The sequence below is a fragment of the Oncorhynchus keta genome, chromosome 22 (genome assembly GCF_023373465.1).
Source record: "Oncorhynchus keta strain PuntledgeMale-10-30-2019 chromosome 22, Oket_V2, whole genome shotgun sequence".
NCBI classification, from domain to species: domain Eukaryota; kingdom Metazoa; phylum Chordata; class Actinopteri; order Salmoniformes; family Salmonidae; genus Oncorhynchus; species Oncorhynchus keta.
In genome coordinates this window covers 3951169-3978732 of record NC_068442.1, presented here as the reverse complement: position 1 = coordinate 3978732, position 27564 = coordinate 3951169, and the positions used below count along the sequence as shown (strand labels likewise).

At 45.8% G+C, this 27564-nt stretch overlaps 1 protein-coding gene across 1 annotated transcript in view; it reads right to left on the bottom strand.

Moving 5' to 3' along the window:
• The window catches only part of LOC118400943 (filamin-C-like), a 78597-nt gene that overhangs the window by 32271 nt on the left and 18762 nt on the right, over positions 1-27564 (bottom strand). The window contains exons 4-17 of the mRNA XM_052474607.1: positions 17617-17773; positions 16718-16914; positions 16004-16166; positions 15614-15814; positions 12984-13248; positions 12603-12739; positions 12167-12360; positions 11764-12021; positions 11386-11509; positions 10839-10999; positions 1802-2183; positions 1289-1551; positions 782-1060; positions 261-579 (exon numbers count right to left, since the gene is read on the bottom strand). Of these exons, the coding sequence (XP_052330567.1) occupies positions 261-579; positions 782-1060; positions 1289-1551; positions 1802-2183; positions 10839-10999; positions 11386-11509; positions 11764-12021; positions 12167-12360; positions 12603-12739; positions 12984-13248; positions 15614-15814; positions 16004-16166; positions 16718-16914; positions 17617-17773 (3100 nt within the window). The remainder of the gene's footprint in view (positions 1-260; positions 580-781; positions 1061-1288; positions 1552-1801; positions 2184-10838; positions 11000-11385; positions 11510-11763; positions 12022-12166; positions 12361-12602; positions 12740-12983; positions 13249-15613; positions 15815-16003; positions 16167-16717; positions 16915-17616; positions 17774-27564) is intronic.

The following is a 27564-nucleotide window of genomic DNA, read 5'->3' as shown; positions in this document are numbered from 1 at the left end:
TAAGCTAAAGTATACTTTAGCTATAGTAGCTTTTTGCCAGTATGCTATAGTAGCCTTAGCTATATGGCCTTAATCAGTAAGCTATGCTTCGTTTTGCTCGTAAACTACCGTGTATAGTAGCTAGCTAGCCTTAGATTGAGGCATTTACCAAATTATAGTTAAATAGCTTAAGTAGCCTTTAGCTATAGGAGCCTTTGCCTACTTTGCCTACCTAAGCAAGGGTAATATGCCCTAACCACTCCACAACTACTCCACCTTACCTCTGGGCTGCACTCCTGGTCCATAGACCTGCACTCCGCCGGTATCAACAGCCGGCTCCACTCGGATGAGCGCAGGGAAGTTGGGAACCACATGACCCCCGTACTTAATGGTGATGGTGTGTGTGCCGTGGAAAGGTGGGATGTAGGTGACAGAGAAGGATCCCTCGGCTGTCTTCTGGATGTGGACCTCGGACTCAGCCCCGGACTCAGAGACAATCTCGATGGTGAGCTCAGCCTCTCCGGCACTGGTGCAGTCCACTGTAAAGTAGGCTGGTTCCCCTGCCTTGGCTTTATCTAGGCCTGGACCACTGGCGGTGACCTGTAGGTTAAGTTGATATTTTTAGAGATGCAGAAACATACACACAATCTCAAATTCGATGTCATACGTTCCTAAAGAAACATGGAAAATATATAAACGATATAATCAGCCTGAATACACAACCAATAGGCATGTCAATAAATCAATAACTTGGCATATGGAAGGCATAAAGTATATTAAATAAAGTATCATCTCATCTCACCTGGCTGGGGTCCAGGCATGGCTTAACAGCTGCCTTGAAAGGAGACCCAGGGATGTGCTGCTTTCCAAACAGGATATTGATGGCATACTCTCCAGCCTCGGTAGGCAGGTAGGACACCGAGCAGGTACTGTGTCCATTGTCCTGGCACTCGATCTTAGCCTTGCACGACCCCTCCACAGTCAGGCCCAGCCTGCCGAGGCCCGCTCCATTGGTGTCAATGGCAAAGGGGGCTGGTTTACCCACAATGCCTCCCTTCAGGCCTGGGCCGTATGCACGCACCTGAAGGATAAAGTTAATAGATGTTAGAGAGACTCATAATGTCATGAAGAAGAAAGAAGAAGTCGATGCCCGTAGTGTAAACATTAGGACAAAAAAAGATCCATAATGCTTCAGTACAGATTACATTTTGGAGTATCAGTCAACGGACAGTTACTGTCTTTTCATGAGCCTCGCATTAAAATAGATCCCACTGAAGCTCATAGGGTCAAATGTTGTAGTCACTTTTACCTTTGATGGGTCAGCAGGCATCACTCCCTCCACAGCGAAGGGGGATCCAGGGACGGGGTTGCAATCATAGCTGATGTCCACCTTGTAAGGCCCCTCCTCTGGGGGGATGTACTTCACCGAGTGGGCTCCATTGGCTGTTTCCGAATCCAGCTTGTAAAGGATTGGTCGGCCAGAGGGTGAGGTCATCTTGACAGCCACCTCGCCCTTTCCTCCGGCTCCCTGGGTGTTGATGTAGAACTCTTGATCCTTGCCAACTTCCACCTCTGTAAAATAACAAGAACAAACATGCTTAAATCTTAAATTCGTCAGTTTTAACAGCTACTCATTGAAACTATTGACAACACCATTGCAAATAAGAATTAGCTATGATATATAGCTATAATCTAAGGCAATGTCAGATGTACATGGTCCTAAGAAGAATAAAATGAATAAGATAACAAGACCCAGTTTTCAAATTAATTACATTTTGGGCTCTACGTTGCAAAGTTACTGTGTACATTGTTGAGAACTTACTGGTGTCCAGTCCTGCAACCTTGACCTTTCCCAGATCTACAGGAAGAGCCACAGTAATATTGAAGGGGCTCTTGGGAATGGGGTCCCCTCCATGGGTGACGGAGATGGTCATCTGACCCTGATGAACAGCGGTGTACTTAACGGTGTAGGAGTTGTCATGGTTGTCTATGATCTCAAAGTCCCTGACAGCCTCTCCCTTCAGTTCTGCTGCTGGGAACTGGACCTTTGGCTTGGCCTTGCCTGCTCCCTGTGTGAAGATGGTGAAGTGGGTCGGAGTGCCCGCCTCCACGCCTGTCTTGTTGAGTCCTGGACCCTCAGCCCTCACATTGCCAGCATCATGGGAACGATTCACCTTCACTCTAAATGGACTAATGGGGATTTCCTGTAACATAAATATGGAATGGTTTGGCTGCTGTATGATTTTTTATAAAAATTCGAACACAAATCGATATCCCAACTACGGCAACTATTGTACCATTCGGGTCATCCTTAGAATGAATAGTTATAATTATTATAGTTCTAATGCTAAGCCACATAGTAACAGTAGGCAGAGCAAAACCTGTTTTGGTGATTTCTGGTATATCATCAAAATAAATAAACCAAAGCACATTTTTGGACTCATTCAGGAGTTTTTACCCGATCAGGTACAATAACACTGGAAATGAATGCTGAATGTTCAATTTATATTCCTAAAACTTAAGTTGAAAATGATGCTGTCGCTGCTTCCTGTTGAGAAGACATTTTGATAAGAATCCCAATGTTAAAACAGAAACAGAAACAGTTTGTGATATACTGTATTGAAAACCTAAATATAAAATGTAGTATCTACACATGAAGTAAATGTGCAACAATAGTAATCATATTACATGTGTTTTTGTATAAACTGCACACGCACCAAAAACCCTATCGAATAGGGTTTAAAATCAGATTGTAGGCATTGCTGAAACTAACACAACTAAAAAAACACATGGAAACTGGAGTTATGTATTATTTACATCGCTGGTTAGAGAACAACCTGCAGATGACAGTCAGCTACATTTTGGAGGGATGCATTTTGATTTGGGGGACGCCAAAATGGAAAGAGAAACACAACACCTATTTGTCAATCACTCATGTCGATATCATGTTGAGTTCAATGGCGCTAGAGGGAGGAGATGAGGTTGCACGTCTTGTTAAAACTAATAAAGCTCAAAAACCACACGGAATCTCAAAATAATCTGTACATTACTGGTTAGAGGACAATTTGTAGAAGACAGCTAGCTACAGTGCCTTGCGAAAGTATTCGGCCCCCTTGAACTTTGCGACCTTTTGCCACATTTCAGGCTTCAAACATAAAGATATAAAACTGTATTTTTTTTGGAAGAATCAACAACAAGTGGGACACAATCATGAAGTGGAACGACATTTATTGGATATTTCAAACTTTTTTAACAAATCAAAAACTGAAAAATTAGGCGTGCAAAATTATTCAGCCCCTTTACTTTCAGTGCAGCAAACTCTCTCCAGAAGTTCAGTGAGGATCTCTGAATGATCCAATGTTGACCTAAATGACTAATGATGATAAATACAATCCACCTGTGTGTAATCAAGTCTCCGTATAAATGCACCTGCACTGTGATAGTCTCAGAGGTCCGTTAAAAGCACAGCGAGCATTATGAAGAACAAGGAACACACCAGGCAGGTCCGAGATACTGTTGTGAAGAAGTTTAAAGCCGGATTTGGATACAAAAAGATTTCCCAAGCTTTAAACATCCCAAGGAGCACTGTGCAAGCGATAATATTGAAATGGAAGGAGTATCAGACCACTGCAAATCTACCAAGACCTGGCCGCCCCTCTAAACTTTCAGCTCATACAAGGAGAAGACTGATCAGAGATGCAGCCAAGAGGCCCATGATTACATTTACATTTACATTTAAGTCATTTAGCAGACGCTCTTATCCAGAGCGACTTACAAATTGGTGCATTCACCTTATGACATCCAGTGGAACAGCCACTTTACAATAGTGCATCTAAATCTTTTAAGGGGGGTGAGAAGGATTACTTTATCCTATCCTAGGTATTCCTTAAAGAGGTGGGGTTTCAGGTGTCTCCGGAAGGTGGTGATTGACTCCGCTGTCCTGGCGTCGTGAGGGAGTTTGTTCCACCATTGGGGGCCAGAGCAGCGAACAGTTTTGACTGGGCTGAGCGGGAACTGTACTTCCTCAGTGGTAGGGAGGCGAGCAGGCCAGAGGTGGATGAACGCAGTGCCCTTGTTTGGGTGTAGGGCCTGATCAGAGCCTGGAGGTACTGAGGTGCCGTTCCCCTCACAGCTCCGTAGGCAAGCACCATGGTCTTGTAGCGGATGCGAGCTTCAACTGGAAGCCAGTGGAGAGAGTGGAGGAGCGGGGTGACGTGAGAGAACTTGGGAAGGTTGAACACCAGACGGGCTGCGGCGTTCTGGATGAGTTGTAGGGGTTTAATGGCACATGCAGGGAGCCCAGCCAACAGCGAGTTGCAGTAATCCAGACGAGAGATGACAAGTGCCTGGATTAGGACCTGCGCCGCTGTAATGAATTTCCTCCTCTTCTTCCGAAGAGGAGATGCGAAACGGATCAGAGGACCAATACGCGGCGTGGTAATTGTCCATGGTACTTTTTTAATGCGTAAAGGTACACATGAACAAACTAACAAAAAAAACAAGAAATGTGAAACTCAAAACAGTCCTATCTGGTGCACACACAGAGACAGGAACAATCACCCACAAACACACAGTGAAACCCAGGCCACCTAATTATGATTCTCAATCAGAGACAACTAATGACACCTGCCTCTGATTGAGAACCATACTAGGCCGAAACATAGAAATAACCACAACATAGAAAAACAAACATAGACTGCCCACCCAACTCACGCCCTGACCATACTAACTAAATACAAAAACACAGAAAATAAAGGTCAGAACGTGACAGTACCCCCCCCCAAAGGTGCGGACTCCGGCCGCAAAACCTTGACCTATAGGGGAGGGTCTGGGTGGGCGTCTGTCCGCGGTGGCGGTTCTGGCGCGGGACGCGGACCCCACTTCACCATTGTTTTAGTCCGCCTCATTTTCCGCCTCCGTGGCTTTCTCACCATGGCAACCCCTCTCAATGACCCCACTGGACAGAGGGGCAGCTCGGGACAGAGGGGCAGAAGCTCTGGACAGAGGGGCAGGGGCTCTGGCGCCTCTGGGCTGAGGGGCTCTGGCGCCTCTGGGCTGAGGGGCTCTGGCGCCTCTGGGCTGAGGGGCTCTGGCGCCTCTGGGCTGAGGGGCTCTGGCGCCTCTGGGCTGAGGGGCTCCGGCAGCGGCGCCGGACAGGCGGGACGCTCCGGCAGCGGCGCCGGACAGGCGGGGAGCTCTGGCAGCGGCGCCGGACAGGCGGGAGGCTCTGGCAGCGGCGCCGGACAGGCGGGAGGCTCCGGCAGCGGCGCCGGACAGGCGGGAGGCTCCGGCAGTGGCGCCGGACAGGCGGGACGCTCCGGCAGCGGCGCCGGACAGGCGGGAGGCTCCGGCAGCGGCGCCGGACAGGCGGGACGCTCCGGCAGTGGCGCCGGACAGGCGGGACGCTCCGGCAGCGGCGCCGGACAGGCGGGAGGCTCCGGCAGCGGCGCCGGACAGGCGGGACGCTCCGGCAACGGCGCAGGACAGGCGGGACGCTCCGGCAGCGGCGCGCAGGACGCTCCGGCAGCGGCGCCGGACAGGCGGGACGCTCCGGCAGCGGCGCCGGACAGGCGGGACGCTCCGGCAGCGGCGCCAGACAGGCGGGACGCTCCGGCAGCGGCGCCGGATGGGCGGGACGCTCCGGCAGCGGCGCCGGACAGGCGGGAGCACCTGCAGAGAGGAGACAGAGAGACAGCCTGGTGCGTGGAGCTGCTGCAGGAGGAGACAGAGCGACAGCCGGACAGGCGTGGGCGCTCCAGCAGCGGCGCCGGACAGGCGGGACGCTCCAGCAGCGGCGCCGGACAGGCGGGAGGCTCCGGCAGTGGCGCCGGACAGGCGGGAGGCTCCGGCAGCGGCGCCGGACAGGCGGGAGGCTCCGGACAGGCGGGAGGCTCCGGCAGCGGCGCCCGGACAGGCGGGAGGCTCCGGCAGCGGCGCCGGACAGGCGGGAGGCTCCGGCAGTGGCGCCGGACAGGCGGGACGCTCCGGCAGCGGCGCCGGACAGGCGGGAGCACCTGCAGGGAGGAGACTGAGAGACAGCCTGGTGCGTGGGGCTGCCACAGGAACTACCAGGCTGGGGAGACTTTCAGGAGGCTTGGTGTTAGGAGGAGCCTGAAAGACCGGGCTGTGGGGGAGCACTGGAGCTCTGGTGCGCAACCTTGGCACCACTTCCCCAGGCTGGACAACTACTCGAGCCCGGACCCTCCAGAGTGCAGGCACAGGTTGAACCGGGCTGTGGGTAAGCACGGGAGATCTAGTGCTTACTACACGCACCTCTCCCCTAGGCTCCACTCCCACAGTTGCCCGGTACGAGCGGAGCGCAGGCAGAGGACGCACTGCACCCTCCCAGCGCCCCGGAGACACAGCACGCAGAGCCGGCGCAGGATAACCTGGACCAAGACTGCATACCGGCGACCAGACCCGCTGAGCAGGCACCATACGCCCGGCTCAATGCCCACACTCGCATGGCACTCTCGGGGGCTGCCCTATAGCGCACCGGGCTATGGACACGCACTGGCGACACCGTGCGCTCAACCGCATAACACGGTGCCTGACCAGTAATGCGCTGCTTATCATAAGCACGAGGAGTGAGCTCAGGTCTGCTACCTGGCTTAGTACCACACCTCGTGTGCCCCCTAAAAAAAAAAAAAATTTGGGGCTGCCTCTCGTACCTGTCGCACTGCCGTGCTGGCTCCTCATATTGCCGCCGCTCAGCTTTCGCTGCCTCCAGCTCTACTTTGGGGCTGCGATTTTCCCCAGCCCGTGCCCAGGGTCCCTCTCCGTTCAGTATCTGCTCCCATGTCCAGGAGTCCTGTGATGGTGGCCTCTGTTGTTGATGCTGCTGCTGCTGTCGTCGCTGTCCTTTACCACGCCGCTTGGTCCGATTTTGGTGGGTGATTCTGAAATGAATTTCCTCCTCTTCTTCCGAAGAGGAGAGGCGAAACGGATCAGGGGACCAATACGCGGCGTGGTAATTGTCCATGGTACTTTTTTAATGCGTAAAGGTACACATGAACAAACTAACAAAAAAAACAAGAAATGTGAAACTCAAAACAGTCCTATCTGGTGCACACACAGAGACAGGAACAATCACCCACAAACACACAGTGAAACCCAGGCCACCTAAGTATGATTCTCAATCAGAGACAACTAATGACACCTGCCTCTGATTGAGAACCATACTAGGCCGAAACATAGAAATAACCACAACATAGAAAAACAAACATAGACTGCCCACCCAACTCACGCCCTGACCATACTAACTAAATACAAAAACACAGAAAATAAAGGTCAGAACGTGACAGCCGCTTCCTGTGTGAGGCAGGGTCGTACTCTGCGGATGTTGTAGAGCATGAACCTACAGGAACGGGCCACCGCCTTGATGTTAGTTGAGAACGACAGGGTGTTGTCCAGGATCACGCCAAGGTTCTTAGCGCTCTGGGAGGAGGACACAATGGAGTTGTCAACCGTGATGGCGAGATCATGGAACGGGCAGTCCTTCCCCGGGAGGAAGAGCAGCTCCGTCTTGCCGAGGTTCAGCTTGAGGTGGTGATCCGTCATCCACACTGATATGTCTGCCAGACATGCAGAGATGCGATTCGCCACCTGGTCATCAGAAGGGGGAAAGGAGAAGATTAATTGTGTGTCGTCTGCATAGCAATGATAGGAGAGACCATGTGAGGTTATGACAGAGCCAAGTGACTTGGTGTATAGCGAGAATAGGAGAGGGCCTAGAACAGAGCCCTGGGGGACACCAGTGGTGAGAGCGCGTGGTGAGGAGACAGATTCTCGCCACGCCACCTGGTAGGAGCGACCTGTCAGGTAGGACGCAATCCAAGCGTGGGCCGCGCCGGAGATGCCCAACTCGGAGAGGGTGGAGAGGAGGATCTGATGGTTCACAGTATCGAAGGCAGCCGATAGGTCTAGAAGGATGAGAGCAGAGGAGAGAAAGTTAGCTTTAGCAGTGCAGAGCGCCTCCGTGATACAGAGAAGAGCAGTCTCAGTTGAATGACTAGTCTTGAAACCTGACTGATTTGGATCAAGAAGGTCATTCTGAGAGAGATAGCGGGAGAGCTGGCGAAGGACGGCACGTTCAAGAGTTTTGGAGAGAAAAGAAAGAAGGGATACTGGTCTGTAGTTGTTGACATCGGAGGGATCGAGTGTAGGTTTTTTCAGAAGGGGTGCAACTCTCGCTCTCTTGAAGACGGAAGGGACGTAGCCAGCGGTCAGGGATGAGTTGATGAGCAAGGTGAGGTAAGGGAGAAGGTCTCCGGAAATGGTCTGGAGAAGACAGGAGGGGATAGGGTCGAGCGGGCAGGTTGTTGGGCGGCCGGCCGTCACAAGACGCGAGATTTCATCTGGAGAGAGAGGGGAGAAAGAGGTCAGAGCACAGGGTAGGGCAGTGTGAGCAGAACCAGCGGTGTCGTTTGACTTAGCAAACGAGGATCGGATGTCGTCGACCTTCTTTTCAAAATGGTTGACGAAGTCATCTGCAGAGAGGGAGGAGGAGGGGAGGAGGATTCAGGAGGGAGGAGAAGGTGGCAAAGAGCTTCCTAGGGTTAGAGGCAGATGCTTGGAATTTAGAGTGGTAGAAAGTGGCTTTAGCAGCAGAGACAGATGAGGAAAATGTGGAGAGGAGGGAGTGAAAGGATGCCAGGTCCGCAGGGAGGCGAGTTTTCCTCCATTTCCGCTCGGCTGCCCGGAGCCCTGTTCTGTGAGCTCACAATGAGTCGTCGAGCCACGGAGCGGGAGGGGAGGACCGAGCCGGCCTAGAGGATAGGGGACATAGAGAGTCAAAGGATGCAGAAAGGGAGGAGAGGAGGGTTGAGGAGGCAGAATCAGGAGATAGGTTGGAGAAGGTTTGAGCAGAGGGAAGAGATGATAGGATGGAAGAGGAGAGAGTAGCGGGGGAGAGAGAGCGAAGGTTGGGACATGATCACTCTGGATGAACTGCAGAGATCTACAGCTGAGGTGGGAGACTCTGTCCATAGGACAACAATCAGTCGTATATTGCACAAATCTGGCCTTTATGGAAGAGTGGCAAGAAGAAAGCCATTTCTTAAAGATATCCATAAAAAGTGTTGTTTAAAGTTTGCCACAAGCCTCCTGGGAGACACACCAAACATGTGGAAGAAGGTGCTCTGGTCAGATGAAACCAAAATTGAACTTTTTGGCAACAATGCAAAACGTTATGTTTGGCGTAAAAGCAACACCCTGAACACACCATCCCCACTGTCAAACTTGGTGGTGGCAGCATCATGGTTTGGGCCTGCTTTTCTTCAGCAGGGACAGGGAAGATGGTTAAAATTGATGGGAAGATGGATGGAGCCAAATACAGGACCATTCTGGAAGAAAACCTGATGGAGTCTGCAAAAGACCTGAGACTGGGACGGAGATTAGTCTTCCAACAAGACAATGATCCAACACATAAAGCAAAATCTACAATGGAATGGTTCAAAAATAAACATATCCAGGTGTTAGAATGGCCAAGTCAAAGTCCAGACCTGAATCCAATCGAGAATCTGTGGAAAGAACTGAAAACTGCTGTTCTCAAATGCTCTCCATCCAACCTCATTGAGCTCGAGCTGTTTTGCAAGGAGGAATGGGAAAAAATGTCAGTCTCTTGATGTGCAAAACTGATAGAGACATACCCCAAGCGACTTACAGCTGTAATCGCAGCAAAAGGTGGCGCTACAAAGTATTAACTTAAGAGGGCTGAATAATTTTGCACGCCCAATCTTTCCGTTTTTGATTTGTTAAAAAAGTTTGAAATATCCAATAAATGTCGTTCCACTTCATGATTGTGTCCCACTTGTTGTTGATTCTTCACAAAAATATACAGTTTTATATCTTTATGTTTGAAGCCTGAAATGTGGCAAAAGGTCGCAAAGTTCAAGGGGGCCGAATACTTTCGCAAGGCACTGTACATTTTGAAGTGTTGCATTTGTTTTCAGGTGGCACGCAAACCGGTTAAGTGTAACACAACACTTTTTTTTGTTAATCACTTCCATTGATATTACCCCAAAATCTATAGAACAGGGGACAAATGTTTGGGGTGTTGCACTGTTTAAACTAACACTATTCAAAGGGCACATGGAAACTTGGAATAACCTATACATGGTTGGTTAGATGAGAACTTATATCTATATTTTAATTTTGGATGTTGATTTTGGGAGGCTGCCATCACGGAAAAGGGAACAGACCACTTTTTCTGTTAGTTAACTTCAACATATCACGACGCGGCATAGGATATCAACAGTGACAACGGTTGGTTGCTATTTAACTGCTAGTTTGACTGTCAAAACCTTCTAATGGTGTGTGGCCAGCAACTTTTATAGAGAGATCCCCCACAAATTTTCCGTGCCATTTCCTGGCCACTCCGCGTTCTAAGTCCGATGCGTCCCAGCACGTGTGACAAACTCCACGGATATTGATATTGATCAAAGATATTGATCTGTTTTAAGTAATCAATCTTATGCTATCATGATGACTAAACTTTTATTCTAACATCACCAATCTGAGGTAAAAAGGATGTTGAATTCCACTTAATTTTATGGTGAAAATGCAAGATTGTGTAAGGTAGTAAAACAAATGTCCACATTAGGGAAATTAGTGCAAAATATACAATAATTGAACATGTCAATTTAAGATGATAGTATATGTTGCCCACTCACAAACTATTGCAACAATGACATATATTTCTCGCTCATTTAACCATTTAGAGAGTTTAAAAAATGCGCTCAAACACAATTTAACTGGGCGCTCTAGATTAGAGCCTCCATAGTGTCTCCACAATTTGATGTCCATTGTAACAGTAACTCTCTACTGAGGGACCCTGGGTAGTGTAGTTTTAGTCTCACCTGTTCAGCGAACAACACCATGATGGTGTATTTCCCTGCACCGGGGGGGGTGTACTTGACAGTGAAGGTGTCATCGTCGTTCTTGATAATGTCAAAGTTGATGTCAGCCTCAGCTGGACCCACCACTCCTGGAGCACACTTGATCCCAATACTGATGTCTCCTGTGGGAGGTCAATATATATGTATATCTACCGGTACATATGAAGAAATCTCATAATACTGTGCCTATCAGTATCAATTAATTTCTGATCTTTTACAGTTGCAGGCACTAAAGTTAGGTTGGTATTGGCAGAACAAGTGCAAGACGATGCTCGTTCATATGGCGGCGCACAATAGGCCCAGCGTCGTCCGGGTTACGGTTTGGCCGGGGTAGGCCGTCATAAGAATCTGACTTGCCTAGTTAAATAAAGGTTAAATAAAAAATAAATAAACTGCCTTCTCAATGGAAGAAATGGTTTTAAAAGGGTTCCAGCAGGGTGAAAATGTTATACCTGGAACTCTACAGGGTTCTTCTACAGGAAGTAGTATTTCCTATTAACACACATACCTTGTCCAGCCTCTGCGCAGTCCACAGTGAAGAAGTTGGGCTCGTTTGCCTTGAGTCCTGTCTTCTCCACTCCTGGACCATACACCTTGACCTTGTCTGGGTGGCAGCCCTCTCCAACAATCACCTATACACACAGAAACACACAGTGTTATTCAGACATAGGCAACACTTGACACACAACACTATTGTTGCTACCGAAAGTACTCATATTCCTTTCTAGTAGAGTATCATTTTCCCTAAATAAGAGTAGGCTAGCTGGGCTTATGTAAACTTGAAGACTTGTATTGGCTCCCCGTCCCTTACCTAATGCCTAGTCTTTAGCTCAGTGGGCTAACAGGAGATCCCAGGTTCAAATCCCAGTGGGTCGGTCCTACTCACCCTGAAGTGGCTGTTGGGCACTTTGACATCTCCCCAGGTGATGATGATGGTGTGTTTGATGGGCTTGATGGGAACGTACGCACACAAGAAGGTCCCGTCTCCCTTATCAGTTATCTTAATGTCGATGGTGACGCTCTCTGAATCCTTGGCGTAGATCTTCAGATGGCCTTTGCCAGCCCCGCGGGCATCGATGGTGAACTCTGCTGGTTTGTTTACGATGACCCCTATGGGCTCCAGGCCTGGACCGAAAGCTTTCACCTGCAACAGAGAGGTAAACATTAATGTGAGTTGCATAGAGGTACAATTACATGTGTGTGTTGTTTGTACATCAGGTTGTTTTTGTGTGTCATAAAAACTACTCCTGTAAGGGTGGAGCTAGGCTGGTGTGGTGGGAGGAGCTAACCTTATCAGGGAAGCAGTCATTGGTTGCAGAGAGGATGTGGGCCATGAAGGGGCTGCCCTTGATGTCTTCGTCATCACATATGACATGGACAGCATAGTAATCTGGCTTAGTGGGCCAATAGCGGACATCGCAGGAGCCGTCACCTTTATCATCACACTCTATCTTAGCCTGGGATGGACCCTCGATAAGGAAGCCTGGAGAGAGAACGTTTGACTTTAGTCTCCCAATCACTCAAGAGGCATATAGGTCATTTTCCTCTGCACACCTGTTAGAATACCAACTGAACTTGTGACTATAAAGAAGAAGTAATGTGCCTTTTCTTAGAAAATGTAAAGATAAATTCCACTAAAGAAGTTTGATTTTGTTACTGTCATCTAATCCATTACTCTACTTGTTCAACTACGTTACCCATAATGCCCCTCATGTCTTGGCTTACCCAGAGTTCCCACTTCCGTGCCGATGGCCTCCACCACGAAGTCAGCCGACTTGCCCACCCGGCCGGTCAACAGACCAGGACCCCAGGCTCTCACCTTCTGAGGGCCTGCCACCTCACTCACCTCCACATCGAAGGGGCTGAAAGAGACACACAGAAATAGGTAAAGAAAAGGAATGGAGACTGTTGCAGTAGACTATGTAGGTGCAGGACATTGGGAAGTGTAGTAAACACATTATGATGACTTTATAAATACTTTCTATGCTATTATTAATTCGGATTTAATAATTAACAAACACTAATAGAACATTAAAAAAGCATTATAATTAATAAGCATTTCTACACATTTCTAAGCATTTAAAACAGCTTATTGAAAGTCCTTACCTGTGTGGGATGGGCTGTCCTCCCCAGGTGATGTTGACGGTGTATTTACCAGTCTGGTTAGGAAGATATTCACATTCATAGACACCATCACCAATATCTTTTACTTTCACTGGCTCCTCATCTCCACATGGTCCAGTCACTGAGACCTTGAGCTCTCCGTTGCCAGCTCCCTTGGTGAAGACCTTGAAGTCTGCCACCTCCTTGACCCCCACCCCTTTTGGCTGAAGGCCTCTGCCCGTGGCACGACACGTGTCGGCATTGATGGCTGGAGAGAAGGAAAGGGGTGGAACCTGTTGCGACTCTAGGGGCAGTATTTTCATTTTTGGAAAAAGAATGTTCCCGTTTTAAACAGGATATTTTGTCAGGACAAGATGCTAGAATATGCATTGACAGCCTTGGATAGAAAACACTCTAACATTTCCAAAACTGTAAAGATATTTTCTGTGAGTATAACAGAACTGATGTTGCAGGCGAAAGCCTGAGAAAAATCCAATCCAGAAGTGACTCATGTTTTGAAAGCTCTGCGTTCCGATGCGTCCCTATTGAGCAATGAATGGGCTATCAACCAGATTACTTTTTCTACGTATTCCCGAAGGTGTCTACAGCATTGTGACGTAGTTTTACGCATTTATGTTGAAGAATAGCCGTAAGTGGTCACCTGATGGCTCCCAGGGTGACTCTCGAGTAAAATACAGAGGTAGCCATTACTCCAATCGGTCCTACTGAAAAACGAATTGTCCCGACGGATATATTATCGAATAGATATTTGAAAAACACCTTGAGGATTGATTATAAACAACATTTGCCATGTTTCTGTCGATATTATGGAGCTAATTTGGAATATTTTTCGCCGTTTTTCGTGACTGCAATTTCCGGGAGATTTCTCAGCCAAACGTGAAGAACAAACAGAGCTATTTTGCCTATGAAAAATTATATTTTTGGAAAAAAGGAACATTGGCTAGCTAACTGGGAGTCTCATGAGTGAAAACATCCGAAGCTCATCAAAGGTAAACAATTTAATTTGATTGCTTTTCTGATTTCCGTGACCAAGTTACCTGCTGATAGCTGGACAAAATGCTATGCTAGGCCATCGATAAATTTACACAAATGCTTGTCTAGCTTTGGCTGTAAAGCATATTTTGAAAATCTGAGACGACAGGGTGATTAACAAAAGGCTAAGCTGTGTCTCAATATATTTCATTTGTGATTTTCATGAATAGGAATATTTCCTAGGGATATTTATGTCCGTTGCGTTATGCTAATTAGTTTCAGGCGATGATTACGCTCCCGCATGCGGGATGGGGAGTCAGTAGAGGATTTATTAAGGAGAGTGGTACACAGACTGACAGATTGACAGACTAACCTGGCAGGAGCATTCACATACGAAACAATGTCGTATGCAAACATGATGCAGGCAAGAGGCTATAATGAATTTCATTATTAAGGTCAATAAACATAATCGGTCAATCAATTCCATATGATGCTAGCTTTGAACTTTGACACAATGCAGTATAGGAATATCACAAGAGAGAATGCCAAGACTGTGCAAAGCTGTTATCAAGGCAAAGGGTGGCTACTTTGAAGAATACAAAAAATACAAAATATATTTAGATTTGTTTAAAACTTTTTGGGTTACTATATGATTCCATATGTGTTATTTCAGAGTGTTGATGTCTCCACTATTATTCTACAATGTAGAAAATAGTACAAATAAAGAAAAACCCTTGAATGAGTAGGTGTGTCCAAACTTGACAAGTACTGCATATCAATACAACCATGTATTGCTTGCAGCATGGAGAAACTAATTGAGCTTCCAGGCAACAACTGACTTAACAATTTGTCAGTCTAATAGAAACATTGATTGCAGGCTTGGTTACACTTAAACGTTTGAAGCAATCACACCTATGAATACTAACTCAAATCAAGGAAACACAACAAGCCAAAACATTAAAAATGCAACATTTCATAATGCAATCTGGGAAGCACTGCCGCTCTTAGACTAAAATCACTTTCCTGGAAAGTTTCCTACTAGTCAAGAACATTCACTTGGCTGCATAATAGAAATGTATGAGATATCTGTCTCCAACAACAAGCTGCCACAGGCAAGGCAGCAACTGCCCGAGCAAGGCACTCTTTCTTGGCCCTCAGAGGGCATGGCATTGCCACAGGAAGCATACAGGGCATCGGGAAAATGGCATAGGGCACAGGACATAGGTATGGTGGGGCCTGGCTAGCATACCAATGGGCGCAGGCCTCCACCTAGACAACCCATACTAACGTGGTCTGCACTTTTTGCCTCTGAGGGTAGGGACACCACCCTTCTTGCCCTCTGTGTCCTTCTCCCCACCGGGAGAGGTGAATGCAGACTGGGGATTTATCTGAACTGGAAGAGGACCCACGATAGAGGGAGGAGCGAAACATCACAGACAGGAAGTTGGTTTAACTTCAACATAACACTGACTGGTCATCGTGGCGACATGTTGGCTGCAGCGAGTGATTGAAATAACTGTGGAACTAGAGAGTGATAGATCAACATCAGAATGACACAATGCAACAGTAGTGCCAACAACAGTGATTTGTGTAGTGACAGTTGGTAACTGTTAGTGAGAGTTGGCTCAGTGCTAACTTACCCTCTGTGATTTGAACCTTGAAGGGGCTCTTAAGGATCTCCTGACCGGCAAACAGGATATGGATGGTGTGGGGGCCTTCCAACATGGGCCGGTAGGTGCAACGGAAAACACTGTCCCCCTTGTTTTCCAAGATCAGTTTCACCGTGTCTTTCTTCCCCTCAGGGTCCACGATGACAACGCTCACATCACCGTTACCAGCACCTAGACAGGATAACAGGAAGAGATCAATCAAAACACTGTTAACCAACCATGTGATCAAAACAAGGAAACATGGGACATTGTTTTGGGCCCTCACAGTAAATTCCTTCTCTAGTTTTAGCAGTTTTGAAAGGAACTCATCTGATCACTGCTACTAATGTGTTCCTTGTCTGGTGTGTCCCCACTCCTTACCTGCAGTGTAGATGTCTAAGTAGGTGGGTTTGTTGGCCATGTTGCTGGTAGCTTCCAGCCCTGGCCCTTTGGCCTGGACCTTGTTGGGATCACCTATTGCCTTGGCCACGTTCACTGTGTAGGGGCTCTTATCAACATCCTGCCCAGCAAATAGCACTTTCACCTGAGGAAAGAACCAGTAAAATGTTCCTTTGAAGGCCCAATGCAGACTTTAAAAATATATATATATTTCAAATAATTTCTGGGTAACAATTAAATAGCTTACTGTAATACATTTACATTGGCAAAATTTGGGAGTGGTGTGAAAATGAGCTGTTATTGGCAGAGATTTGGAACTTTGTTATTGGTTTATTAACCAATTTACTGCATGGTGATGTCACCATGGAAAGCTGAAACTCCCGCCCATGCAAACCTGGTGATTAGAAGGTCCTGTGTAGATTGTATTTTCAACCAGCAGCTATCAGGAAATAACACTGATCACATATCTTCACACTTTTACAGTGTTAGTTTCATCAGCTGTTGTACAATATGATACAAAACAGGGGGAAATGACTTTTGACTGCATTGGGCCTTTAAGTTTTCCTTTAAAGAGTTTCAATGGGCTAGTAGTACATTGTGATGATGAGATGTGTGTATAGTAAAGTCAAGTCAAGTAAGAATGTAAAGTTAAGTAAAATAAATCTATATGGGATATTGATGGTAGTGATCAGTTACCTTGTGGGCGCCCTCAACCTTGGGGATGTAAATGACAGTGTGGGTCCTGTTCTTGTCGTTGTTGAAGACCACCTTAGCCTCCTCAGTGTGTCCCTCAGGATCAATGACATACACCAGCACCTCAGCCTGACCTGCCTCTAGAGTTTCCACCGTGAATACTGCTGGCTTCAGAACCATGTTACCATTTGCCTCAATACCTATGGGAGAGAGAGGAAGATTACTTCATTGTACAATGTCCATGAATTTCCAGCAGAATTTATAGTTAGAAAAATATGTGTAAAATAGAGAGTTGGTGTAAGAAGTGCGTGACTGGCTGCAGGGAAGTCAGGCGCAGGAGAGCAGAACTGTGTAAAAACCGGAGCAGTTTAATAAGCAAAACCAACGGCACCCAGAACAACAAAATATGGGTACCAAATAACCCGTTGCGAACCAGTCATAGTACACAAACACTTGACAACAAACAATTTCACACACAGACATGGGGGGAACAGAGGGTTATATCCACGAAAAGTAATGAGGGAATGTAAACCAGGTGTGTGGCAAAACAAGACAAAACAAATGGAAAATGACAGGTGGATCGGCAAAGGCTAGAAGACCGGTGACGTCAAACGCCAAATGCAGCCCAAACAAGGAGAGGAACTGACTTCGGCGGAAGTCCTGACAGATGTGTTTGGGTCTATGGGCAGTATATCAAACAATAAATTATGCTTATCAGAGATCCTGATTCACTTACATTACTTTAGTCATTGGGCCGATGCTTTATCCCCAAGTGCATTCAACTACAGTAGGTAAAACAACCTCACAACTATCGCAAGTAAAACTTTCTTTATCTACTAAATCAGTGCTAGATTCAACTCACCACTGTGGTAAAGTATGGTCCCTATCCCAGTGGTACCCACCTGGTCCGTAAGACTTGGCTTTTTTGGGGTACAGCTGAACCCCTTTAGGTTTGAGGGGAGCGCCAGGCCTCAGTTTAGACTTGGGGAACTGGGACAGGTAAGTCATCATGGACTGTTCATCCACTTCCGGATCAACAATCTCCTCAGGGTTGATCACCTAGGCCACAAGGAGAGTGTGAAAAATGACTTACCTAGTCAACAAGCAGAAAGTCATGGGTTAGGGAAGTGATTTTTAACCGGTGCCTTGAGGAACTCAGGTGTGCCACAAAAGTCTTCCTGATCTTGTACATTTTTTGGAACACACACAACGTGACCTGTGGAATGCATATGGAATTTTGACTTGGGAGCAACAGTGCCACTACATTGAATGGTACATGGTTACTTCTGTATCACTGTTTCAAGTCTGGTGCATTGTTGTTTCATTATCATTTGAGGGGAGCGCATCATGAGCAAAGGCTGTCATTTTACTTAGCCTGTGAGAAGCATTAGCACAGGCAGGTCTGATTAGGCTTATTAGGCTTAGCTGAGTGTCCGTGATTGCACCCCAATGCACAAAACCGCTCGTCTGTAGCCCAATACGTTCAAAACTAAATTACCTTTTTACCAGAGCTAAACAAATATCTTCCTAGTGGGGATTCACGGGACACTCTTAAAGAGGTACACACAATTGAATCTTCATGAGTAAAGAACTATGACAATAGTTCAAATAAACCATATTTAATCTGTAAAAAAATATTTGTCACTGAAAATAGAGGATTTTCAGTATGGATCTGCCAAGAAGGAGGTCAATACCACTAAATTAATTAATAGGAACATTTTTAGGTGTGCCACATAAAAATAAAAATAAATGGTTGTCAAACATTGGGTTAGGGGTCAATATAGCCACAATTGTCTTACTTAAACACTTTTGCCCCATGGGAAGCATAGGTCAAAGCACATCTGTATTTACCCTTAAAGAGGATTGTTGTCTGGTCTTTACTGTAAATAGTTTTTAAGAAAACGATACAGGACTAAATTACTTAGTAGGCCTGGAAGATAGTCTGTCTACTTGGCAAAAGGTAGAACTTTGTTTAAGGACATAGACATAACAGACAGGCATAAAATACACCAATGTGAAGGCACATTTCCACATTGCATAGATTCTATTTATATTCTATTTCATTGACTCCCTCCTCCTCCACTCTCTTTCTCCCTCCCTCCCTGTTTTTGGCCATATCACAGTGTGGTGTAAATATCTTGACCCCAGTACAGCAGGGTTAAGCACTGCGGCCTCAGTAAGCCATGATTTAGCCCAGAGCCAAGCCCTCTCTCACACCTCATCTACAGCTCACAAGACAGCCCTCAGCCCGGGGAGAATTCAGCCCCCTAGTCCTGGGACCTGGGTATCCAAGACACATACCTTTGGCCTTATCTCTCACTACAATACACACGCTAGGACAGCTCAATATACAGTATAACCTAGGCCAGTGTAACAGTATAACTTTAGACCGTCCCCTCGCCCATACCCGGGCACAAACCAGGGACCCTCTGCACACATCAACAACAGTCACCCACAAAGCATGGTTACCCATCGCTCCACAAAATCCGCGGCCCTTGCAGAGCAAGGAGAACCACTACTTCAAGGTCTCAGAGCAAGTGACGTCACCGATTGAAACACTATTTAGCGCGCACCACCACTAACTAAGCAAGCGTTTCACATCCGTTACACCAGCTCAATATTTAGTGACTCCCCAACCCGGGTCCGGGAGCGTAATCCTCAACTGACTCTAATTAGCATAACGCAACGCACATAAATATTACTAGAAAATATTCCTATTCATGAAATCACAAGTGAAATATATTGAAATACAGCTTAGCCTTTTGTTAATCACCCTGTCATCTCAGATGTTCAAAATATGCTTTACAGCCAAAGCAAGACAAGCATTTGTGTAAGTTTATCGATAGCCTAGCATAGCATTATGTCCAGCTAGCAGCAGGTAACTTGGTCACGAAAATCAGAAAAGCAATCAAATGAAATTGTTAACCTTTGATGAGCTTCGGATGTTTTCACTCACGAGACTCCCCGTTAGATAGCAAATATTCCTTTTTTGCAAGAAGATTATTTTTGGAGGGGAAATAGCTCCATTTGTTCTTCACGTTTGGCTGAGAAATCGAACGGAAATTGAGGTCACGGCAACGCCAAAAAATATTCTGAATTAGCTCCATAATATCGACAGAAACATGGCAAACGTTGTTTATAACCAATCCTCAAGGTGTTTTTCAAATATCTATTCGATAATATATCCACCAGGACAATTGTTTTTTCAGTAGGACCGATTGGAAAAATGGCTATTTTACGCAAGAATCATCAGGTGATCACTTACACAATGTTGCCGCTTACGCTTATTCTTCAACATAAAGGCGTAAAACTACATCACAATGCTGTAGACACCTTGGGAAATACGTAGAAAAAGTAATCTGGTTGATAGCCCTTTCATTGCTCAATAGGGACGCATCGGAACGCAGAGCTTTCAAAACATGAGTCACTTCCGTATTGGATTTTTCTCAGGCTTTCGCCTGCAATATCAGTTCTGTTATACTCACAGACAATATTTTTACAGTTTTGGAAACTTTAGAGTGTTTTCTATCCTAAGCTGTCAATTATATGCATATTATAGCATCTTGTCCTGACAAATAATCCTGTTTACTTTGGGAACGTTATTTTTCCAAAAATGAAAATACTGCCCCCTAGTCACAAGAAGATACACCCTAGGCCAGCTCAATATACACCCTAAGCCATCTCAGCATGAATCCCACCCTTGGGTGATGCCTTGTCATGAATGGCCGTGCTTCACTGAGACTATGCACGTGTTGTATCAGATAAACAAGTCAACAACTAGATAACCAAGCACTCAAATTGTACATCTGACAGTGTCAGTATTGGAATTGAATTTGGCAAATCTATATCTCAGCATATACATCTATAATATGCTATAATCATGCACCTACTCATGCAGCTACTCAACACTCAAACAAATGAAAAGGGGGAGTCTTGCAACCTGAAGAACACCATCCCAACCGTGAAGCACGGGGCTGGCAGCATCATTTTGTGGGGGTGCTTTGCTGCAGGAGGGTGTGGTGCACTTCACAAAATTGATGGCATCATGAGGTAGGAAAATTATGTGGATATATTGAAGTATCATCTCAAGACATCAAGAATGAACCAGACTAGGGGGCGCTAGAGAGCGTGCTATGGAGTAGACGTGCTTTGCTAGAGCTCCGCTCCATTTGGAAACAAATTAGTATTTATCTTAACCTCTCACGACCTATATCTTCAAACAAATATGACAAAGGGAAAAGGCACCAGAAAAGGGAGCGCTAAACAAGATAACTTGAATGAGATAGACAACGAACCAATTTCAACGTCGCCAACCCACGAGGAGTTAGCTGAAGAGGCTAGCTTCCAAGAGATCCCCACAGAGCCTACGCAAAGTGACATACTGGCTGCCATAAACTCACTAAGCAAGAAGGTGGACACAAGGTTGGCTGATATCTCAAAGAGTATTGGAACTTTGGCCAAAACTGTGAAGGAAACTCAGAGAAGGGTGCATGATGTTGAGCAAACGACAGTCGATCACGAGGCCAGGCTACAGGACATAGAGCAGGGGTGTCAAAGTCAAATGGACGGAGGGCCAAATAAAAAATTTAGCTACAAGCCGAGGGCCGGACTGTTCGAATGTTCATTGAAAAATTTTTAAATGACGCATATAGTCTAGTGAACCTAATTGAACCTACTGAAAACCTAACAAATATATTCCAATATGATCAGATAAATAAAGCAATATTTTCTTATGGCTCTGTCAGTAATCTTTAATTTTCAACAGACACAAAAGACAAATTTCCTTTATATAAAAATCCCCATAACATGAACATTAAATGAAAGAAACCGGTATTCAAGGCACCATCAGTAGCCTATATTTTCTATTTTAGCAAAAGTGGGCTAAATTTACTTCAAAGAAAAAAACAATAATAGCAATTTTCTATCATCCACTCAACTGAAATATTTTTAAAATATAATTGGATTGAAATACAATAAAATAAAGTGCAAAAATCTATTAATCAAAAACAACACTTTGTTTAAGGAGAAGTAACATGCAGTGAAAACAAATATTAAACTTTAACTTTTAAACTTGAACTGAGTAAAAACTCTAAATATGTGATTGCACAGTAATGTTCACTTGTTTGAGGTTGAGGGTGATACTTGGTGGTGTCCCATCTTTTCCACAAGTTCATCAATGTTCGGGGTAAGGCTCTGAGCTGAGGAAATCCTCAGAATTGAGTGGAGGTGTTCAGCAGTAAGTCGACTTCTGTGTGATGTTTTGTTCAAGTTCATCAAAGAAAACAGTTGTTCACACAGGTATGTGCTGCCAAACATAGACAACGTTTGAGCAGCCTGGATGCGCAGCTGGGGCATTGTGTCGGGGGAGGAAACGGGCGAACTCCGCAGCACCCACTGCCGCATATTTTGCCCTCAGTGCATCATTGCATTGGAGGTCAATCAACTCCATTTGGAGGTTTGGTGGTGAGCTTTCCACGTCAACAGCAAATGGGTTACCGAGCAGTTCCAACCTGCTTTTTGTGCTTCAAAGTCAGCAAATCGGCGTCGAAAGTCAGCGGCAAGCATACCTATTTTATCAGCCAACTGTGCGCTCGGGAACGCACTGGTAGAGAGCTTCTCTTTCATGGTCTGGCAGCTGGGAAAGTGGCTCAAATTTTCTTTCCGCATCTGCGTCTCCCACAGAGTCAGTTTGGTTTTAAATGCCTTCACTGTACTGTACATATCAGAGATGACACGATCCCGACCCTGCAGCTGCAAGTTCATTGCATTCAGATGACTCGTAATGTCACACAGAAAAGCCATTTCACACAGAAACATTTCGTCTCGGAGTTGTGTTGTGTCTTTCCCTTTGCTGTCCAAGAACAGACAAATCTCCTCACGAAGCTCGAAACATCTTTGAAGCACCTTTCCCTGGCTTAGCCATCGCACCTCTGTGTGATAAGGCAAATCACCATGCTCCGTTTCTAACTCCGTCAGAAATGCCTTGAACTGGCGGTGATTCAAACCTTTGGCTCTGATAAAGTTAACTGTGCGCGTGATGATGCTCATTACATGCTCCATTTTCAAGGCTTTACCGCACAACGCTTCCTGGTGTATGATACAATGATAAGCTGTCAGCTCACCTGTCGCGTTTTCCTCTTGCATCTTTTCCCGTATCTTCGCCACCAGTCCGCTCCTGTGTCCACACATCGCAGGTGCTCCGTCGGTTGTCAAACCCACGAGTTTTTCCCAAGGCAGCTCCATCTCATTTACACATCTTGACACCTCTTCATACAAATCATGCCCCGTAGTTGTGCCATGCATAGGACGTAAAGCCAAAAACTCCTCTGTCACGCTTAGGCTGGAGTCCACTCCGCGGATGAAAATTGACAACTGGGCAATGTCAGAAATGTCGGTGCTCTCATCCACAGCCAAGGAATATGCAATGAAATCTTTTCCCTTTTTCACAAGCTGCTCTTTTAGATTGATGGACAACTGGTCTACTCTCTCGGCAATGGTGTTTCTGCTCAGACTCACATTTAAAAAGAGTTGCCTTTTTTCTGGGCAAACTTCGTCACAAACTTTAATCATGCAGTTTTTGATGAAATCCCCCTCCGTAAATGGCCGGGCTGATTTAGCGATCTCTTCTGCCAAAATAAAACTGGCCTTGACAGCAGCCTGGCCTTGTGATTTGGCTTTTTTGAACAGAGCCTGTCGAGATTTGAGGCCTCGTTTTAATTCCTCTGCCTTTTGTAGCCTTTGTTCCATGTCCATATTCTTGTTTTTGTCCGCGTGTTTCGTTTCATAATGTCGTCTCAGATTATACTCTTTCAGTACCGCCACACTTTCTCCACACAGAAGACACACAGGTTTTCCAGCTACCTCCGTGAACAAATACTCCGACTCCCACCTTGTTTGAAACCCCGGTTCTCAGTGTCCACCTTCCGTTTTGCCATTTTTGATGGGTATCTGAAAGTTAATTTTACTGTGATGCTGACAACTGCTGTGCCAATAAATATTGAAATGAAGCAGCCTACTGCTCGGTGCGTCACCGTTGCATTGTGGGAAATGTAGTATTGGTGCGTGTAAAAGATCTGCGGGCTGCCGGCTTGCTGCGGTCTGCGGGCCGGTTCTAATAATAAATCAAGATCATCCCAGGGGCCGTAAAAAACCTTCTCGCGGGCCGGATGTGGCCCGCGGGCCTTGACTCTGACATATGTGACATAGAGAAACAGTGCCCATGTTCATAAATGACAACAAAACCCTGAAAGCCCGACTGGAAATGCTCGAGTCGCATTCAAGACGCCAGAACATCCGAATATGTGGCATCCAGGAGGACACTGAGAAAGGGAAACCCACTGAATTTGTCTCGGAGCTGATACCGGCCCTGCTGGGGAGTGAACACTTCAAAACGGCCATCCTGATCGACTGCGCACACAGATCTCAGGCAACGAAGCCGGCCAAGGGCGGGCCACCAAGGCCATTCATTGTACGGCTGCACTATCCCCAGACCAGGGATCTCATCCTCAAGCTGGCTAGTCAAATGTTCCCCCTTAACTTCAACGGAGCCAGGGTGTCTTTCTACCCAGATCTTACCTTGGAGGTGAGGAACCAACGGAAAGAGTACGATGAGGTACGCAACAAATGCAGGGCGGCCAACATCCGATATGGATTCCTCTTCCCAGCCTGGTTTAAGGTGACATTCGAAGGATCGAAACGTACGTTTGACAACCCAAAAGAGGCCGATCTGTTCTTGACAAGCAAGCTCCCTGGCTGAGGATACAGAACGGCTGTGTCAGCTGGCTAAATGACCAAATACAGGCCGATCTGTTCTTGACAAGCAAGCTCCCTGGCTGAGGATACAGAACGGCTGTGTCAGCCAGCTAAATGACCAAATACAGGCCAGGAATGTGTTTGGATTTCCAGACTATGTCTTTTCGATTAGAAGATCACAATTTGGGACTTATGATTGGTGAGATGTTGTGGCTAATATAGCATTGTTTGGCACATCATGTTTTAGCGCCACTCACCCCCTAACGTGAGAGTTAAGTGTTAAGTGTTATTTAATATTAGCGTATATGCGGAGCATCTATAGACGAGTTAGTTCAAGCTGTATGTCTAGACACCCTAAGGTTTGTGTGTTAGCCAAGGAGTGCTTTGTTTGGGGAAGTCACTCAGTAAAGGGACGGGAGGGGGGATGGGGTCTGTGTTTTATGTTCACGTTTATTATTAGTACAGGTGGCATGACAAGCTCCCGCACGGCGGCACGTTTTTCTTCTGAGTTTTGTATGACAGCAACAATTTGCTCTAAAATAAGAAATGCCACATAGTGACAGAGCACAGAGTAGACCAGGTGGAATAAAGATAGTCAGCTGGAACTGTAACGGCTTAGGGTATGTGGTGAAACGAGCTAAGGTTTTCTCTCATCTTAAATCACTGGGTGCTGACATAGTGTTTCTTCAAGAAATTCATATTAAACGCTCCGTTCAGGCCAAGCTACGAGTCTGCTGGATCGGTCAGATGTACCAGTCTAACTTTGATGCAAAAGCGAGAGGGGTAGCAATCCTAATAAGGAAAAACATTCCGTTTGTTTACTCGTCCTCGTTTTCAGATCCTAATGGTCGGTATATTATTGTGGCTGGTACACTGAATTCGAAACCAGTAACCTTGGTCAATTTACATGGACCCAACTTCGATGATCCATTATTTTTTCAAAGGGTATTTAAGGACATACCAAATATCTCAGATACAGGTGTTATTGTTGGAGGGGACTTTAACTGTACGTTAGATCCTCTTTTAGATAAACAGCTATCAAGGTCACTCCAACAATCAAGTGTCTGTCTAAATACATTGATGACAAACCTTAACATTGTCGATATTTGGAGACTGACGCACCCAACAGACAGGGATTACTCTTTCTTTTCATCAGTTCATAAATCATATTCCAGAATTGACTATTTTTTGTTGGACTCCAAACTAATTTCAGCAGCTGAGTCGGTTACCTATCACCCTATTCTAATTACGGACCACTCTCCTGTGTCCATGGTGCTGAAACTCGACAATATGTCGACAGGTCGGCGACCGTGGCGCTTAGACGCATTCCTGCTGAAAGATGAGGCTTTTTGTCAGTATTTGAAGGAGCAGATTGCCTTTTTCCTCGGAACTAACGACACGGGGGATGTTGACGACTCCACCCTTTGGGAATCTCTAAAGGCTGTGATTAGAGGTTACATTATTTCTTATACATCAGATAGGAAGAAACGCGCCAATACTAGGCTAAGAGAAATTGAAAGAGAGTTAGGGGAACAGGAGAACGTTTTTAGGACAAATTCCTCGTATACAGTCCTTGAGAAGATCACAAAGTTAAAATATGAATACAATACCATCCTTTCGAAACGGGTGGGCTCTTTAATTGCTAGAACGCAACAAAGTTATTTTGAACTGGGTGACAAACCACATAAATTATTAGCAAGACAGCTAAGGCATGTACAGGCATCTAGAGCTATTCACAAAATAAAAGACAAGAAGGGTAAAATAGTAACAGATCCGCAGGATATTAATAAATGCTTTGCACAGTTTTACTCAGAGCTATACCAATCAAAATGCAATGCTACTGATCCACAAACTATGGACCGCTTTCTCGCTGAATGTGAACTTCCTAAACTAGACAGGGGGGCAGCTGCTGCACTCGATGCAGGGATAACTTTGGAGGAAATTAACACAGCGATAGCACAATTTCCAAACAGCAAGGCCCCTGGGCCCGATGGATATGTAATATAATTATATTAGAAGTACTGCGCCAGTCTATCTCCACTTATGTTGCGAATGTTTAAACAATCCAAAGAAAATGCCAAACTCCTGCAAACACTGTATGAGGCTACAATAGCACTGATCTTGAAAAAAGATTGACATTCCATGGAGATGTCGTCTTATCGCCCCGTGTCGTTACTCCCCATAGAAAACAAGGTGTTGACAAAGATATTGGCAAACCAATTGAAAACATATATTTCTGACATCATACACCCTGACCAGACAGGTTTTTATCCCGGGCCGACATATACACTACAATTTGATACGTCTTTTCAACGTAATGTATCACGATCATAAGGTTGAGGCAGTGGTAATAGCTCTGGATGCAGAGAAGGCGTTTGACCGGATTGAGTGGAAATATATGATGTCGGTTCTGGAGAACTTCGGGTTCGGAAAGGAATTTATTAATTGGATAAGAATTATTTATGCACACCCAATGGCGTCCGTGGTAACCAATCAAGAAATGTCGCAGTCATTCCGCTTGTTCAAGGGGTGCCGACAGGGGTGCCCTATTTCGCCTGCTCTCTTCGCTATAGCCATATGGAACCCCTTGCTACTAGCATTCGGGCATGTGCCAATATAGCTTCTGTTAAAATAAAGGACACACAGCACAACATTTCCCTATATGCAGACGATGTTCTTTTGTTTTTGTCCAAACCTAAAACTTCTATTCCACCCTTACATAACTTGATAAACACATTTGGCTCCTTCTCTGGCTACAAGATAAACTGGCAAAAAAGTGAGTTGATGCCAATATCACGGCCTGTGGATATGCAATTTCTACCCCGTTTAGAACAGTGATGGACAAGTTCACAAGCCTTGGCATTGTAGTGACAAGAGACCTTGATCAGCTATTGAAAGCGAATTGGGACATGAAAATATATCAGCTTAAACAAAATATAGATTTTTGGAAAACTGCCTATCTCCTTGGTTGGTCGTATAAACGCTATTAAAATGGTTGTCCTACCCAGGTTTCTTTACCTCTTCCAATGTCTACCCAATTTCATACCACAAAGCTATTTTAAGAAACTGGATTCAATAGTAACTCCATTTTTAAGATA